This window comes from Orbicella faveolata, unplaced genomic scaffold, assembly GCF_042242905.1.
Source record: "Orbicella faveolata isolate gen_17 unplaced genomic scaffold, um_ofav_v1 contig_34, whole genome shotgun sequence".
Taxonomy (NCBI): Eukaryota; Metazoa; Cnidaria; class Anthozoa; order Scleractinia; family Merulinidae; genus Orbicella; species Orbicella faveolata.
The window spans coordinates 18630485-18649631 of record NW_028301563.1 but is presented as its reverse complement, the minus strand read 5'-3'; the positions used below and the strand labels follow the sequence as shown (position 1 = coordinate 18649631).

Sequence of the window (19147 nt, the reverse complement as noted above, 5' to 3'; positions counted from 1 at the left end):
CACACTCGGCTATCGCCTCGTGTGTCACTTATTTGTTCTTGCCACATTTTGACGTCATCTATGATCTATTACTTAACAGACTAGACGCACGGCAACATAGAATCTATCTCTTAAATGAAGTGTACCAAGACGTTCTTGTAAGTTAAGGTACTCTCATGTAAATGCTTTGAACGGAGAGTGGAAAACGATACATTTTATTGGGTGGCCTTAACATGAGCGTCCACTTCAGCACACTTTATGTCACTCTCGTGGCAAGGTGATATTCTTCGAGTTATGCGCTGCTGGTGACATGTGATAATTTCAGTTTTGCCCACCAAACACAGATGGGGTTAGGGTTACGGTTAGGCAGACAAATTTATTGGGGCAAAAGATGATGTGTTCACATAAGAAAGGAGTTCAACTTTCAAAAGATAGGTTTGGGACACCAACGTGGCCGCTGTTTCATTGTATAGGGACACCATCATGGCTGACATGACGTCATGCGAAAACACTATTTATAAACAAGAAAAAATTGATCGGAGTATGGAGATGTCAACACATTTTAACTGGCAAGGTCCAGCCATTTCTTGCTCATCATTTACCAGTGTCTGGTTTGTCTCGCATTGGCGCCAGGTTGTATAAGGCTTTTCAGGAATATTAAGATCAACAGTCGATATTGGCCCTGCTCTAGCTTAAGCATCAAACATGTCATGCAAACTATGCAGTTAAGTTCAAATCACTCAATGAAATACCGTGCCGTTAGCATAGAATTCATAATCCTTTATCGTCAGTTGATGGCTAGTGAGATTTGGATACTAATTACTCCTGCAATCATGCAGCAAGACAAATGCAAACTGCAGAGATTCCATCACGTCCTCGTTTGGTGAGTTCCATCGTATTCTGAAACCACTGTGTGTTGCTTCTGTTAGAATCATCGGTGGTTCTCTTTACCAGCAGTAAAACTTGATCAGTCTCATTTTATGGCAAACATTAAGGGAAAAGATTACTAGGTGATATGATATATAAACAGTTACCAAGAGCCTACAGAAGATTGATCAAACGGTTGGAGTCAAAAGGGCCAAGGTAAACAACTTCAACAATTGGAAAGGCGGGCGAAATTTTTTTCTTATCTTTTTGATTACGCACAGTTGGTAAGACATTGTTTATTGAAACTTGCAGGGTCGCATCTAACGTCCTGTTCTATTTGCAAAGAAATGGCGGATCTCTTCAACATATACGAAGCAGAGCTTGCTCTCATTTTGCAATCATCCATTCATAGTCACAAAATCCTCTAAATCCTGTAATCTGGTATCGTAAAAATCACTACCACAGCATTTTTTGGGCTTACGTCTCTTTCTTCAAATGGTGCTTATGCCATTTTTAGGACAAACGATAAGGGAGACAAAGTTATCCCATATAATTAACAAGCATAAGATTAGTTAGCAATTAAGTGGAATGCAAAAGAGTTGAGGCCCACTTCAGATCACTTGAACAATTGAAAAGGTCATCAAAAATATTCTTGTTATCTGATTGCAAAATTCAGGGAAGTTAACGAGTTGAAGACGAGTCATCTAAACCTGTTTTTTGTAGACCGAGATTACAAGGATCCCATCAGCTGTCGTAACTCTAGACTCTTGCAGTTTCGTGGATGCTGCATTGGAAACTCATAGAATATAACCGAATCTCCTGAAGTACTAGAAATGACACGCAGCTGATTTTGCTTTGCCTTAAACTTTGCTTTTTACACCGGTTCAAGTCTTAATATTTGTCTCGGTCGGTGGCAAAGCGTAGATTCACTACTTATGTTACCGTAAGAATGTCTGCGTTGACGCCTTTTTCTGAGGCGTACTTATCAGATCGCATGTATACAGTTTCAGTGACAGGTTCCAAAAGCAGTTTTCCTATCGCGTTTATTAAGTTATCTTCTTCTTAAATTGTCTTCCGGACTCAAACGCGGCATAGAAGGCAGATGCGCTTATTCGCGTCAGGAGCATTTATGGAGCAACCCCTGCGCTTGGACATGACTTCAGTTACTGCTGATCAGTCCAGAACTCACACAATCTACACAATTCAAGAATTGCTATTAGAGTACAGTTTGGTCATCATTGTGCTGGGATGTTTTCTACTGGTATCACTGTCTTCAAAAATAGTTCGAGAGTTTGGAGGACCTAAAGATGGAGTCTCCTTGGTATACAGATCACCATGAGGTTGAATTGTGTGAGCGAAATTTCATTTCCCAAAAGCCCGAACGGCTCCAGGTGCATATGTACGTAAAGGCTAGAAGTGATGCATATTCAGTGGAGAGCGTTGCACTTTGAAAGTAACAGTGTCAATCATGTGAACAGAGAATGTTTGAAGCCTTGGTTCCGACGTGCATATCTTCTGAAAGAAAGAACAAAGCACAGTCAAAAATGTACACAAATTGACCATGTCTCGTCCACTCTGGATTTAACGCAACCGATTACATCCATGGAGAGCAATATCAATGATGTTTCATTTCTGATAAAAAAATTTCATGTCTTTCTTTCTTTAGTGATTGGGTGAAGTAAATAGAGAGACCTTTAATTTGTAGGTTGTTCCGATTAATGCTTTATGCTAATATACTAGCTGTACCGTAGATAAGGAATGTTATTCAAAAAGTGCAAGTACTTTACCTCGCTTATCATATTGACTTTGTGTTAAATTTCATCAAAACGTTACCCTCTTGACCACTGAACTCTTAACGAGAACTGGTTTCAGCCCCGATATGACTGTTCCAGCGGAAGACTCTAAGGGAAGAAATGGACGCATGTCGTTAAGTTCTTTTTAAAAGAAAGACAGTGCTCCTCACGACATAGTATCGTGCAAAATTGCTTGATTGAACTCGATTTTTAATGAGATAGTAAGGTGTATGAGATATTGGAATCTGTCGATTTTAATTCCTGAAGCATCCTGTGCGTGACACTTCCCGCTGCAATAAGCCACAATACTGGTAGACGAAATATGAGAAAATTGGCGCCAGCTTAAAGCAAAGCTATGGCATGCAATTAAGTTAAGTTAAGCATTGTTCTAAGTCCTGATGCGCACAACAGGTGCTTATTCGAGCATATCCTCTTCAATAATTAGTAATGATGTAGTGACGGTCTAATCTTCAGAAACATTAGTCCTTATGGTCTTGTCAAAGTTGACAACCACTGATAAATGGCAAAAGGTTAACTGACCGTGGAACAATTGCCCAGACAGAGATTCCATACAAAAATGTACTCCAATTAAATGAACTACGTAACAAGTGCTGGCGGATCTTAAGACGATCAGCCAGCAGTGGCAAGGAACTGTCGCTCCTTCAGTACTCTTATTGACAAATAGCGATTCCATGTAGTATTGCACCCTATAGCAACTTACGGTGGTTATTAATAGAGATACTGACATCTACATACTACTACTACTACTACTACGACTACGACGACTACGACGACGACGACTACTACTACTGGTACTGCTACTATTACTACTGCTACTAATACTACTACTACTACTACTACTACTAATAATAATAATTTAGAAATAATTTAGTAATAATTTAATAATAATAATAATAATAATAATAATAATAATAATAATATATTAGATAGCTCAAACATATCTGTTTTCAGTTAGAGATGTAATACAGGTTGACGATTAGACCGTCACTACGGAAATGACCAGCAGGCCTTGAAGAGAACCAGAAGGAAGACCAGGGCAGCCTCAATTGCAGCACCATCCTCCTTCATCTGCGTTATTTGCAACAGAGACTGCCACTCCAGAGTGGGACTCTATAGCCACTCGAGACGATGCTCCGCATCGACATAGCGCTACACCATCGTCTCCCGAGACGAACAGCTGTCGACGACAGGTTGACCATGGGTCAGTCATATCTACATCACGCTCCTGACCGTGCATCCCTCCCTCGGTTGCCCACAAGTCTGACATAATAGACCCTTTGCACGATCCGGTCACATGCTGGGACACAAGTTACACGGCGGAACTTTCAAAACAAAGGAAAGTCGGGCTGGACTGGTTCGAGTTCCTTTATTTTGGAAGTCCCACTGTGTAACTTGCATACGTCCCAGCATAATTAATTCCGTAGCATGTGACAAGATCGTGCAAAGGGCCTGTTAATGCGAGAACCCGTGAGTTAAGAGAAGTGCGTTAGGCAGACGACATGGAATTCACTCAACATGACACCTGTGCAAAGCAGACATGCATCAAATTATTGTTGATGAAATATTGTAAAGGTGGCTGTGGTGAATCAAAAGCGATATTTTAACTGACTGTGATGCAAGGTTTCTACTAGCCTGCCAGCAGGCTCTTAGGTTTGTACATCTCACAAGACGATTTACAGAATTTTTTTGTTTTAATTACATCTGGTTGTATCACATCAAGTTGTATTACATATACTACTTTTTTCTTTCTTTTTTTTTTTACTTTAATTGTGATTCACACTACTTACAACACTGGTACGTCTACTTACACAATTTACAAAAGTAATACAACTACTGATTACAACATTAATAACTATTTAAAACAGTAATACAATTACTTACACTACTTTCAATACGATAAAATTGCAGATGCTACTTACAATACTACAATTTGCATAAGGTACTCTACTAAACTGGCAATACAATTACTTATTTAACTTACGATACTAATTGTCACACTACTCACAATATAACACGACTACTGATGCTACTTACCGTATATGAACAAGTTTAGCCTTCTAGATATATAACAGGTGCGAAGGAGCATACCTTTTTTTAGCATAGTAAACGAAACTTTTATTTTTGAGCCGGATCTTTAAAAATAGAGGATTTGATACACTTTAGCATCGTCACTGTAGCTTTGTCATCGCTCGACAAATTCAAGTTTACAGAAAATATCCTGAGGGATAACAATAAAAAAAATAAGTTGCATTTTACTTGAAGTTATACCCAATGTTCAGTTCAAATTTGCCTGTTAAGTAAATAATATTGCCTGACCTCTTCGCTATTGTTTATATCTCGGCACGAGGACATATAGTCCCAGCTGGAGAACCAGGTTTCTGAAGATATAAAATTCCTCTTCACTCAATTGAGCGACATTTCCTTAGTAACCTTGTTTTGGTAAGATCGTCAACCAGTCTGAAAGGACGTTTTCAAATTAGGGTTTTGGCTAAAGAATTGGCTACTGTAGGGGTTACCAGACAGCTGTTATAATCGTGTCCCATTGAGATACACGTATGTGTACGTTGCACCCACAATGACAAGGTCAGGGTTGTTGCACATGGCAAGAAGAAGAAGAGGAAGAAGAAGAAGAGAAAAGAAGAAGAAGAAGTAAGAGAAGAAGAAGAAGAAGAAGAAGAAGAAGAAGAAGAAGAAGAAGAAGCAGAAGAAGAAGATGAAGAAGAAGAGGAAGAAGGAGATAACAACGATCACCACAACGGCGGTAACAAAAAAGGCAGCAACAACCACAGAAAGCAATTCAGCGACAACCTTTATTTGTTTCAAATTTAAATTCAGCACTCATTGCCAGTAGAATGCGAATCGCGTCTAGAGGAACGAGATAGCCGTTTAAAAAGAAAACAAAAACCGTCCGGAGTGTCCTAAGAGGAACTAGCCTGCGAACACGTATTTCCAGCTGTCACTTGTCTCTTATTTTCGGTGGAGGTTTGCGTTTTCCACTCGTAGAAGGAAAAGTATTTCAAAGGATAACTGCAAGATTCGACACGGTCTGTTGAATAAGGCTGTCTCGAATTTCAAAACTTTTTAACGTCCCAGTGGAAGCACTCTAATTTAATTAAGAAACAACCAAAAAAAAAAAAAAAAAAAAAAAAAAAAAAAGCGAACAACAAAAACAGACGAAACACTCCACTTGAGTATTAGTGACACTCAATATGAACTGACTTTCAAGATCAATGCGAAAGTTTTAAAGGGTGTCGTAAATTTTATGATTGATATACCGTCTGCTGCAAAGTAAACATTGACTTGAAGAAACCCTTCTTTGAACGTGGAAAAATTGGGTTGCGATGATCTCTCGATTATCTGAAAGAGGCATTGATCCCAGTCTAATACGAATAGCAAAAGTGACCGTTGATTGGTTTGAGATTCCTTTGTTCCTCTGGTAGGTAACTACTCCAACAAGCCACGCCCGTTAGTTTTTTTCCACGAATATCTTTTCTCTTTACAATAGAAACGAGTTCGATCGCTACATTTTTAGATGTTTTATACATTCAAGTCTGCTGGTCTAGTCCTGATGCTATACTGTACCTGCTGCTCTCAAGAAAAGGCATAAGGTATCTTGAAAATGTTAATAATATTCAAGCCTCTCTTCGCTCTAAATTCGTTTTTTTTTATTTTCTACCCACTAGACCAAATATATAATTCTTTCCGGATGTAAACCCTTGCCACAGACAATATGCGCCTGATACACACGTGCTACATCGCATTATTTTCACAGACATCGATGAAAAAATCGTGAACGAGCTGTATTAAGTTACAATGCCATCACGTACATGTTCATCAAGAGCATGCAAATGAGGAATCCTGCCACCTTGCGTACTGCACTGAACAGGGCGAAAAGTACTGGAAAGTACGCCTTTTTTTTCTCTAAGCGTCTGTTGGCCTGTTGCACTTTGTTCGACATTGAGGGGTGAAGAAGCCATCTTATGAAGTAAGTATATTTTCCTGTCGCCAATAACATTCTCTTATTGATACATGTTTCTCGTGCAAATGATCACTGTAACCTTCTTATATGATAATAATCGGCAACAACAAACTCGGCCAATGCTATAAAGATATTCAGTTTACATTTCAGCCAGATACTAGTATTTTTAAGTTGTGCAAAAAAATAGCTACGACGGTGCAGGAATTGTATAGAGGTTAGGTTATAGTAAAGCTGTAAAATGACTAGTCTGACCGAGAGCAAATGAAGAAGCCCAACTTTTCTCCATTAGGAAAAGATTTTGTACACAGAGTTCTGTTTCATTTTGATAATTATTGTTCGCAGTGATTGTTTAGCGAAGAAGACGATAAGTTCTTGCTTGATGTTTCTCTTGGAATGCAACTGACTAAAACCGCTTTTTAGTGAAAATTGCATTGTTGCCTCTAAACAAGCCGAGGCGTCTTGAAATGACTTGTGCTTAAAACTTTTTTCTGCTTTGGAGGTTGTGCCATATAATAAGTTGGCCAAACAAAATGATTCCCAGGGGTTGTCCTTAATGCTAAGTGATTGATTCCGCAAGAAAGCTTAACACCGCCTCGAACATAGAGGTATATCTGAGTAAATATGTACATGTCGTGCCAGATACTACTTGTTTAGTGACAAGGAATTGTGACACACGCGATGCTTACCTTGATCTTTCAAATACACATATAGTGGTCGCGATAATGATCCTGACCTGTTCATTCCTAGTGAAATACCTATTCCCTTGTCTTTTAGAAGTCATCTGTACAATTTCTGAAAGCGACCATGAGTGAAGGACAACTCTCTCCCATCACAAATGACAGTAGCGCCGTCTACATAAGGGCCTACAAAAACACAGATCTTCAAGACTGCCGAGAGATTTTTACTCGAGGGATGGAACAGTTAATCAGCCTGATAGCACGTGTTATCTTGCCAAAATACTTTCAGCGTCTTGCAGCATTTAGCGCATTTATTCTACCCATTGCTGCTCTGTTACAGTGGTCTGTGACGATGATTCTGCTTTACATCTTTACTTGTGTCGTTCTCTTTGCACTGTTATATGTCCTTATCTACGTGGAGTGCTGGAAGTTCATTAATTCCTGCTTGGAAACAGACTTAGGAAATATTGAAAAGAGTTACATGTCCAGTGATGGCTCTCGCATGTTGATAGCCGAGTGGAATGGTAAAGTTGTGGGCATGGTGGGACTCGTTCACAATAAAAGCCACAAGCCAAGAGTCGCTGAACTTCAGAGGATGTCTGTATCACCAGGGTGCAGGCGAATGGGGATTGCCAGGAAACTTCTCGATGAGCTCCTCAAACACGCCAAGGATCAACAATTCGAGACGGTCGAGTTAACTACCACCAGCGCACAGACACCAGCAATACGCTTGTACAAGAAATACGGCTTCAAACTAAAGACGGTCTTTCCTCATCATCTAAGGGTTCTTGCAGATCTTCAATACGCTTGCTTCGAGCTTCAGTTTTGACTTTGAATATCAATGTTAAATGCAGTGAATAGACCGCTAATTAGTAGCTCTGAATATAGTCACGAAAGTCTCTGTATTTCAATGTAACGTACGCGGAAACTGAACGTTGAAGCAATCTCGTGAGATCGAAAGTGACCTGAGCTTGTCCGGCCATTTCTCAGAAATACACATTGTTTTTCTACTATTGAAGCAACCTCCCGGACAAGTGAATCTCGTGAATTATCCCATTGGAGAGGTAAAATAGAAAATTAATTAAGTGCAATCTTAGTTATCTATTAACTGCGGCTTTGTGCAATTACTACCACCTTCCAAGGAGGTTAAACCATCCCTGATGAAGTTACTGTGAGTCTTGTTTGTCTCCATCATAATCGCCGCCTATCTCCAGTCACACTAGGTCAAGTGCGTATGCTAAAAACTGAGGCGCACTTTTTTTGTGTGTGCTTGAAGAAACGTACGAAAAAAAAAACGGCTTTACATTGAGTCGGTGTTTACTTAGGCGACGTTTGAACGCCTCTGAAGTTGGTTTGACAAGTATGGCCGTTTCGGTGAGTGAAAACTTAAATAAGAATCAAGTCTACAGGGCCAAATATAGACAAATTTCGTAAACTTGACAACACGCCATATAAATACTCTGAAACGAGCGCGCGAGCAAAGGGCGGTTTTCGGAATTTTAGCTACGGCCCTTATCACCTTAGTTCCAGTCCAGTAGTTTCTCAGTTCTACCCTGGACTTGCTTTTAGTTCGTGAAGCCTTGAGGGGGAGGAGGTGGCGGGGGAAGGGGGGGGGGGGGGAGAGGGGAGAAAGGGGGAAGGGGGAAGGTGACAATCACGTGTTTATTATGACGTCATATTAAGCCAAAATAAATATTTCAAATTAGACAGAACAGCTCCAATATTAATAAAGAGAGACATTAGGATACAATAATTTCGAATGAAATGGTAATAAGATTTTAAGTCCTACTAAAACAGAAGAACTACCAAATTTAGGTAAAACACAATTTGAAAACATGGTTACCATAGAAACGTCAAATCTCACGACCAAACAATGGGCGCATGAAAATGTTCCCTCGATAATTGTCACAAAAATTCAAAATATTTTACGCGGCTTTAGCTTTATGCTGTTTAAACTGAAAACAACATGAGCACCGTAATCCTAGAAAACGTCATGGGAAGATAAATGATAAGAAGATAAATGCGTAGGAGAAAACCCACACCAACGACACGTGTGATGGCCTTATGTCGAAACCACTGAAGTTAAAAGAAACAAAACACAAACCGCGGTGATAAACATGGAACCAAAACGCATGTTAAACAAAGTTAATTTCCTTGAAGTCAACGAAATTAACTTTGTTTAACATGCGTTTTGGTTCCATGTTTATCGCCGCGGTTTGTGTTTTGTTTCTTCTAAAGCTAAGATGGCCAAGGAAAAAGAGTGTTCACTGAAGTTAAACTAGTTTTAAAGAAAGGTGTTGTTTATTCTGTTATATTAAAACGCAATCGTATCTATTTTCGTATATTTGATCCGGGTTTTATACATAGAAAATAATTTAATACGCTTTGCTTTTACAATGTAAGAGAAATTAATTATTATGATGATGAATTGCGTCATAACATTGTCAAAGTGGATTTGGAACCACGAGCCGCAGGCGAGTGGTTCCGCAGTAAACTTTGACAATGTTATGACGAAATTTATCATCAATAAGAGGACAGACGCATAAAAATACTGATGTCAATTTGTTTTTACAATGACAAGACCCCAAACTGGTCAAATGCCGGGAATAAATAAGAGGAAAAGACGCCGTAAACTTGCCGTAAACAAAGATAAGTGAATTTCATTCAAGATGACGCGAACATTGTCAATAGCTTTTCTCGCTTTTTGATTGGCTACTTAAAAAAGTCCATAAAATCTCATTGGTTAAAAAGTTAACAGTTTGACAGCTGAAAGTTTAACTTGAAAGCTTGCATAAATTAAAATTTTATCCGTCTGTACTCTTATTGATGATAAAAGTGAGCCAATCAGCGCGCTAGAAATTAGATAGTGAAAATGCCGATTGAATATTTGTAAAATAATTCTTTGGTGTTTTCTCGGCGGTAGATATGTTCAAGGTACGTTGTGTAGTTGCCCCTAAATCCTTTTTGTGTCATAAACATTGTATGTGTTCATTTATACACTTGTTTTTCGAATTTACAAGCTGAGCGGGAATATCATAAATACTACTGCCTACGGGTGAGACGCCGCAAAAAGTTTATATTTACGAAGCATGGTGACGTCAGGAATGATGACGTTCAACAGGTTTAATGCGTGTAAGAATACACGCAAGGGAGCTTGATGTCTGTAATGCCTGTTTGTGGACTTTCTTAGAATTTCAATAACCAAGAGTAAAATAAAGCGTTACTGCTTTCGATTTATGGTTACTGCATTTGATTTATAATTCTAGTTGAGGTTCATTAATAAAAGTTTGCGTGCCGAGGCCATGAAATGTGATTCGGTATAATCGGCACGCCACTTGGGGAAATACCGCGACGTTACTCGATATTTCTGATACCACGAACAATGTCCGCAAAACTAAAAATAGCTATGTGTGGTTGTTGTAAGCTGATTGTCAAAACGGGATCATGAAACGCGATCGTGTTTTAACGAGAACTATGGACTTGTAACGATCTCTGTATGACGCAAGTGCTCGATTCCGGTCAAGATTAAACCTTTAAATACAGAGCTCCCATTAAAACAACATCATTAGTGAGTTGACTTTCTGAAAAGATAACTAAATGAAAATCCAAAGAACAAAGATGGACGCCTGTCGTGTCAAACATGAACGTTTAACAGTGGCAGTCGACAGACATACCTCAGTATATCTTGCAGAGCGGTCGCAACAGAGACATCAGATGTCTTCTATGGGAAGTCAAATGAGACTCCAAAGGCTCTATGGGGCTCAAGAGTTGCTACTGGAGTTCGCCGTGGTTACCGTGATACTGGGTATGGCTTTTGCGGCGTGTGCTTTGAGGCTTCACTTTTCAAGCTAAGCAAGTCCACGGCCACCTTGCACTTTTAGTTTCATGGTGCTGAACTGTGCTCGTTTCATTAACTGAGAGTGGTCCAAGTTTCAGTAATAGACTGGGGTGAAACACAAAGACAGAGATCGGCGATTGATTGATGTGGAAAACAGAGCAACTAATTAAGGAAAAAAAAGGCTCGTCGAAGCTAACCTACAGCACCATAGACCTGAAACTTGTACGTGTCTGAACGGTATAACACAAGTTATAAGATAACATCAACGAGACTCATTTTTTTTGTCCAAACATCATGTCGCATGAAAATAAGTCTACAAGTAAGTTGTAATTAAGTACGACCCTGAAAACTCAGTTAAGCTTAAGATAAAGATGAAAGCCAGCTGACCTCGCTGGGTATTGTCAAAGATATTATTTTAATATGTAGAGTTATATTTATGTCTTTGAGGTGTAAGTATCTATTTATTTGTTCATGTCATTGGGGTTTATCTTTTTAGCTAGAGTTTAAAAAAAAAAAAAAACACTTGTAAAATTTTCTTATTGCTCCTTTGCGTTGGGATCAATTAAAGCTGTAGAAATGAATGTTTATCTATCGTAGAAATACTTCTGACTCAATAAAGGATACCATCTTGACCACTCTGAGTGTTTGACCACATTTCTAAACCTACCGAGAAGAGAGTTGAAAATGCAACACGATTGTCAGTAACTGCCGTATTTTCTCAATCAAAATGATAAATTATTAATGAGTTTGAGAAGTAGTATACTAAATTATAGTGTAAAAGGGTAAAGCGAGTGAAGAGCATGGAATCGTGGCGATCAAGTTCAATTAAATCCGGATTAATCCTTTTCTAAACCTTCGGGTATAACTATAGAGTCCCTTAAGCCACAGCTAAATGATTATCATTTTCATCCGGCGCTAGTCCGTTTCACAGTGCAAGAAACGGTAACCCGGAAATGTCTGAGCAGAAATAACAAAATGATTTGCGACAATCAACAGCCAAAATATCACGCAGATTGTGGGAAGCACGGTGGCCTCGTGGTTATTGTGCTCGAATCGATCCGGATCGCAACGGTCTAGTTCGTGCCGGGCCGGGATAAATGTGTTGTGTTTACTCTCAAAGTGCCTTTCTCTACCCGTACGTACCCAGGTTTATAAATGAGTACTGGCAAATTTAATGCTGAGGGTAACCCTGTGATGGACTAGCATCCCGTCCAGGGGTAGCCGAAATACTCCTAGTCGTTTCATGCTACAGAAACCAGCGATAAGCGCCGGCCCGATGGGCCACTTGGCTTGTATGCAGATGTCTCCTTTACCTCATCATGTGGATTCACGAGAGAATACATTTAAAGTTTAAGTTACACAACTTTGATCCGTTTGTGTTTGTTTGCTGTTTCAGCCTGGCTCGTACAAGTTCTACTGGCTTTGCTAGAAGTGGCCAACTGATGAAACTTTTGTTTTTATATATAAAAAGACCCCCGTTCCATTGGCAATTTTCTCGATGTTTGTATAAGTCGTTTTGGTACACCATGAAGACGTATTATAACTAACAAAAATGTTTGTTTTGTGCAGAGACTTTTTGTTCCTGTTTAATCGATCTTCAAAGGTCGTGTTAAATTTACCCAGTGAACCGAAAATTCCCGAAAACGCGTGAAAAATCTGATAGAACAAAATTCTGTTTTTAGTATATGTACATGAATGTCTTGCAAGGCACGAGAAATGAGCAAAACCTGTACAATGAATAGTCCGTGATTTGTTTGCGTTAACTCACTAAGTCAAACCGAACGCCTTCAGTTCATCTAAAAGCAAGTTTTAGCAAATCACGACGGGGACGCCACTAAAACGTCTCCGAAAGGAAGGTTTAGTAAAGTAGACCAATGGCCGTGCACTTAGTACATTCCTTACCCGGCGCGCCGTTGTTTACAAAACAACAACGTGCACTAACCAAGACTCGCTCATTTTGGAGAACGTAAACCACAAAGGCTAGTTTTTCATGTTGTCTTTTTTAATTGAATGCTGTCATTAGATTATTCAGCGTGGGAAAGTTTTTAGATCGATAGATGTACTGGACAGATCAACAAAATTGCGACCTTTTAAGGTAAAATAAAAATCCATTTTTTTACGAGGCGTCGGCGTCGCCGTGATCATTACTAAACCTCCACTTCCCTCTGCTGTTCCTGTAGTTCGTGTAAATCATGGTCGTCATTGCCACAATCATTTTAGGATAGGTTATTGCTTTACATGTCGTACATAATATAACAAATGTCGGTTTTAATTTTCATGGCGAAATTATCAAAGCCTTGGTTTGTGTTGTTCGTCTCAACCTTCAGTTTCATCGCATAATCCAAATCTTGCATTCAGACCATTCCCTTCATCCCGCTGGACCTCACCCAATAATTCCTATTATTTTACTTTTGTCAGTCAAAGTGCGTTTGTCCGTTGTAGGTTAGCAGGTAAGTAAGATTGAGACACGATTTGCAAGATAAAATATGGACTGCCACTTGCACCGAATTCATTCTTGATTTAATCCACTTGAAATGTGTCAGTTGCACTGTGATCTATCTACCACTTGGTTGTATCGCAGCAGATGAAGCTGATGAACCCCAAGTTTTCCGTATTTCGAAGACGCACTTCGTCGTTACAGAACAAAAAGTACCAAAAAATGACACATTCCAATTAGGTGTCAAATCTCGAGTTGTTTTGTTTTGTTCAAGTTCTTGCCGACATCTAACGCTGTGGTAGGCTAACCCCCACATTGAGTAAATGGTAGTTTGATACAAGGGGTACTCGTATTTCTTATGTTGAGAGCTCCAAGCATGGGTAAATATAACGTTCGACCCTGGCCTTGACTTATCGAATTAGATCGCGTAGGACTTCCTCCCTTCAAAGATCAATGAAGCGATTAGCCACACTTGACATCAAATTGGGTGATTCTATCTGAGGGCTGTATCGATCATTCCTTTGGTTCCTTACATTTTCGTGGCTCACCCTGGGTGGTTACATAAGCGTTACGTAATTAATGTCTAAATACGCTAATTTAAAGAGAAATCGAGTTTCGTCTTCCTCCTACCTTGGTCGGAACTGGAAGAGTCTAAGCAGCATCGTCTAGTCAAAATACGGAATACAGGAAAGGCCAGATACCAGACGACCGTAATATAAAACCGTTACGTTTGGCAACTAAGGTTAATCCCATGAAGTTCACTGGTCTTAAAGATGATATGGCATGACCTTGAATATATGGAAAAGGGGGTCTTTAAAATAAAGGACAGGAGACAACAGCAAGATGTCGATGCAATGAAGAGTATGAGCAATCCACTGTCCATCGAAGAGCGACCAGGATTACTTATATCGAGATATTCTCGCGTAATCAGGCGTTATTCAATCCAGGAAATCCTCTTGGAGTATTGCAGCTGTCTCATTTTGCTGGTTTCTGTCGCCTTGGTCTATTCCATTTTATGTCTTCTTAGAAGTAGATTCTGTTCTGGGACATCCATCGGTGAACTTGTCAAGTGCACTAAAGTATTATAGTACTATGAGAAAGATCTTGGATGGTTCGGAGAAAATATGCTTAACCAGAGGCATATTAATAGTAAAGAGGAAATTTTCCACAGATACCGGCTCTTCGGCGAAATAGAAACGGAACAGTCACATATTCTACAGATTCAAGAAAATAGAACAGTAACATTTGAAGGAGCTCTATCATGGCAAATAAGCTTATGCTGTTGGATATGGTGGAAGAATAATCAATTTAGCACTGCGAGCTGGTAGTACTCATAAACTTCATCTCAGGCAGTGAACAACTTCCAATTTCTCTTGACTGTTTCAAATAGCCATCGAGAAGCAGGGATGGAAATCTAAGAGCAGATTATTCGCTGACACCCGAGAGGCGGCGTACGACAGAACACCTCTGTTCGATTTTTTGTTACATTTACATGGTCTAGCGCTTGTTGCTATAATTAACCCTATTCAGAGGGACGGGGTTGAGGGTTAGAGGCCCTCGTCAACTCTGAACGCTTATAACTTTAAAAGTATTAAAGTATGGAACTCCAGACTTGTGAATTTTCCTAAAAAATTACCTAATAACAATTTGGTATGACATGTTTGAAGTGAAGCATCTTGTTGTTTCCGAGGCATCGGTGTATCGACTTGCACGTTTTGCAAACGTTTAATTTTTCTGTGTTTACTACTTTTTTAATTATTTCCTTAATCTGCAATTTTAATACATAGGTATTTTACAGCTTTCTTTATCGCTATGAGTTATTTTTGAGCCACATTTTGGCGGTATATGACGTTTTTCTAACAAACGGAAAATCCAAAATGGCGGATCCAAGGTAGCTGCTTTCCAAAAATAATGTCATCGCTTCCGCACATCAGATTAACTAACAAACATTGCTGATATTTATGGTCTCCACCAACTCATTTTTGAGCCTACTCGGATAACAGATAAATCATCTACTCTGATCGATTTAATTTTTACAAATTGTCCTGAGCGGGTAGTCTGCTCCGGAGTTGCCCATATCAGTATTAGTGATCATAGTCTTGTTTATGCGTTTCGTAAACTTTCCATTAGCCTCCGAAAGGGTCACACTTCAATAACGTACAGAAACTTTAAAACGGTCAATCGTGCCAAATTTCGTAACGATGTCTACATCGAGAACTGGGACAATTTAGAAACTCGACGTCAAAAACTAAAGGCTGAGATGGTCTATAAGTCCTTAAATGGCCTCGCACCCAATTATTTGTCCTCAAAATTCATTCAGCGGAGTGATGCGATTACTTCTTACAATTTGCGCAATTCTGATAATAAGCTTGCTATTCCCTTGCCACGCACTAACCATTACAAAAATAGCTTTGGCTATAGTGATGCAGTCCTCTGGAACAGTCTACCCTCAGCTGCTAGGCACGCAACATCTCTGACTAATTTCCGACGATTGTTAATTAATTCCCACACGGCATTCATGTAAAACAGGCTTTGATTTAGTTTACTTTTCTTTAATAGTTGATAATATTTTAAATTATAGAAGATTAATCTCTTTAGATAGTCTTTCGTAATAAGGTGTAGCTTTATATTAAATTGTTAATGTCTAATGTATTTACCGTGTTTTTAAATGAAGACGATGATGATTAAAACCTTAAAAGCCAACCCTCCCCCTCTCCTCCCCCCTCTCAAAATGAATAATACTTAAGAAGATCATGTCTTGTCGTAGATGACTTGCCTCGCCGATCCTTCTGAAGAAGATTTTATTGGAAAAGCTAAGCCCTGCTAGGGCCGGGTATTATGACCAGCAGGAAACAAAGGAGCAACAGGCCGAGGGTGCAGACAGCTGGAAATGGGCATCTGAAAAAGCTTGTCCAACGCGCTTTTTTATCGCGCTTGATATATGTTGAAGTATGGAGTACTTTTAAACAGAGAGCGCTAGGTTCAGTTAGTTTGATTGTGGTGGAAATGTTCGTGCTTATCACTCATCCTAGCAAACGTATGCTAAATTAAAACCGTTAGACGATAACGGTTCATTTATATTACGTCCTCAAAAGTACATCGTTTCCTACAGAAGAAAAAAATATGCCCTTTATTGCCGAAGGTTGCTTGCAAACGTTAAGTTTTAAATAACTCCAGATTTATAGCGTTCTTCACCTTTTTTTTTATTTATTTATTTATTTTATTTTGATAAGCCAATCGAAATATTCGATGATGTAAGCTTGTCATTTCACAAAAACATTTGCCAAATGTTAAACATTAAACATAAACAATAGGCAAAGCTTGATATGGCTGAGCTTAATCTATTTTACCTACCTAATTTCAGGTATAAACATTAGCTTTTCTTTAAGTCATTCTAACAAAACTCTATAAGCTACTATATCCCAGTTCCATCGACCTAACTGAATGCATAGGAGCGCGATCCTATCTTGTGCTAAAAATGAAAAAACTAAATAATTAGTTAACTGGCGCGGAAAGCAGGTCTGGAAATGAACAGTTAAGTCGACGGCGAGAGTAACTAATAGTTTTGCTTTCAAAGGAAAATTTCCTAAATAACTCAGTCTTCCCACAACCATGACCTTCCCTTAGGGCCAAGTCGCACTGGAGGGAAATTTCAGATTTGCTCTGGACAAATCCGACTTGAAATCCGCCAGTGACAAAAAATTTGTCCGGAAAGTTACAGTCGCACTTGAGAACAAAATCTGAGAACAAACACCACGCCTTGCTGTGAGAGGCTGACAAAGATGTACGGCGCGACGAAGTTGGGGTTGATGCCAGTATTGAGCTGTCTTCGCTGAACTGAAGGGATTCTGGCAACGACTCAGTGCTTGTGATTGAAGGAGATGGGCTGGGATTTCCTCGATCAATAAACATGTAAGGGCCTGGCAAAGGATAGATCCATCCTGGTACATTTTGTGGAAATCCGTACGGGGAAATTGGTCGCCCGCGCCGGGATTGATGTTGTTGCAAAATGAGAACGTGATTAATTTTACCGCGAAGTCTATCGCATAGAGACTCTGCTACATATCACCTGTCAAATCATTTCCGAATCAAAACACCCTCGCTTTTGTTTTCCAAGATTTGTCTCAATTTGGCCTGCTCCAGAGGTAGTCGACGGCATCTTTGAAGTTTGTCCTTCCGCGACCAAATTTTGTCCTTTGGGGACCAAACCGGTCGCACTTGGTTTTTCATTGTGATGACGGATTTTTGACATAAGTAAACAGTTTTGTCCTCTAGTGCGTCTTGGCCCTTATCCTTGTCATTATGTGTAATTAGTTTTAGTGATTGGCCGTTAATTTTCTTCCGAAAATCAATCAACTCCTCTTATCGCGGATGTTTCCACCCTTCTCTTTACGTCAAACCAAACTTAATTAGACGGTTCACGAAACAACTAGAATGATAGGCATAAAGGAAAATGAGGAAAACCTGGACTGGACTGTCGACTGGCAATGGTAACTAGAGTTTGATCTCTTTTCCTTCCCTCGTTACAACGACAACTTTATTAAAGAAATAATACATTTGGATTTGAGGTGAAAAGGAAAAAGAAGACGTATTCAAAAATTTTAAAAGTTCAAGATGTGAACCTGAATTTGTTTTTGTTGTTATTGTTGTTGTTTTTGTTTTGTTTTGTTTCGTTTTGCTTTGTTGGTTTGCTTGTTTGTTTGTTTGTTTGTTTGTTTGTTTGCTGCCTTAGAGATTTTTGTTCAATTTATTGAATACAGAATTACTTGACATGTTACGGTTCAAGACTACAGTGCACGCTCTCCACCACTCCAAATGGCAAGTCTATAGGGTGGCTCTAACGAATTCAGACCACGGTAAAGTTTAAATTTTGTGTTGGTATAGCCTTTGGACTCTTTGCAAAAATGCATCCGTAGACCCAAATTTAAGATGATTGCAACATCTTAATGCAACATATCCAACATGGTTGAGCGCAATATGTTGCGCGCGTTTTGCCACCTTGTTGCGACGTGTTGCGACATGTTGGGTATTGCAAATCGAACTAGTGCGCATGTCCTGGCACGACATTGCTGGCCAGACGAGTGCAACATCTTGCAACATTCAAAAATACTGCTTGAAAACTTTGACTTTTTTCACAATTGAGCCAGCAACACGCAGCATGTCTCAACACGTCGCAACTGAGCGGCCAAGTGCGCGCAACTTCCAGAAGCCTACCAAGGCATCGCGCGAGCACGAGCATGGTCACGCGTGCAAGCTTCGCGTCACGTTACTTTAAATAGCGTATGACAAAGAACTTCGCTTTCATATCACTGATAACGGCTTAAGCATTAGCCGAAACGTCTGTTCAAAAATATCAAGAGTAAGTGCCAAACCTTTTTCCATAGAATTATGACATCTCCTGTCTACAATTTTTCCATTTTTGCTCATGGATGACGTAACGTCCATGAGCTTAGGAGGCAGTCGAATGGCACTCACTCGATTCTGATTAAATCATTCATTAAACTTGAATTAAACAATTTTCTCCAACCTCCCCTACTAAGTATTGTTTTTGTCCAG

The 19147-nt window shown here is 39.5% G+C and overlaps 1 protein-coding gene and 2 long non-coding RNA genes across 3 annotated transcripts in view; 2 read left to right on the top strand and 1 right to left on the bottom strand.

Annotated features, from left to right (window-relative positions):
- Positions 1–6470, bottom strand: part of LOC149105128 (uncharacterized) — an 88294-nt gene extending 81824 nt beyond the window's left edge. Inside the window, exon 1 of the long non-coding RNA XR_016201343.1 lies at positions 5785–6470. This is a non-coding gene — a long non-coding RNA (uncharacterized LOC149105128). The remainder of the gene's footprint in view (positions 1–5784) is intronic.
- Positions 143–2550, top strand: LOC110053184 (uncharacterized). Its single transcript, XR_002297115.2, has 2 exons — positions 143–1062; positions 1159–2550. It is a non-coding gene; the product is annotated as an uncharacterized LOC110053184 (long non-coding RNA).
- Positions 6471–6490: 20 nt separating the features above from the next.
- Positions 6491–8481, top strand: LOC110053183 (N-acetyltransferase 8F1-like). The gene is made up of 2 exons (XM_020759386.2): positions 6491–6645; positions 7414–8481. Exon 2 carries the CDS (start codon positions 7444–7446, stop codon positions 8143–8145), a length of 702 nt encoding a protein of 233 aa, XP_020615045.1. The 5' UTR covers positions 6491–6645; positions 7414–7443; the 3' UTR covers positions 8146–8481.
- Positions 8482–19147: the final 10666 nt, after the last annotated feature.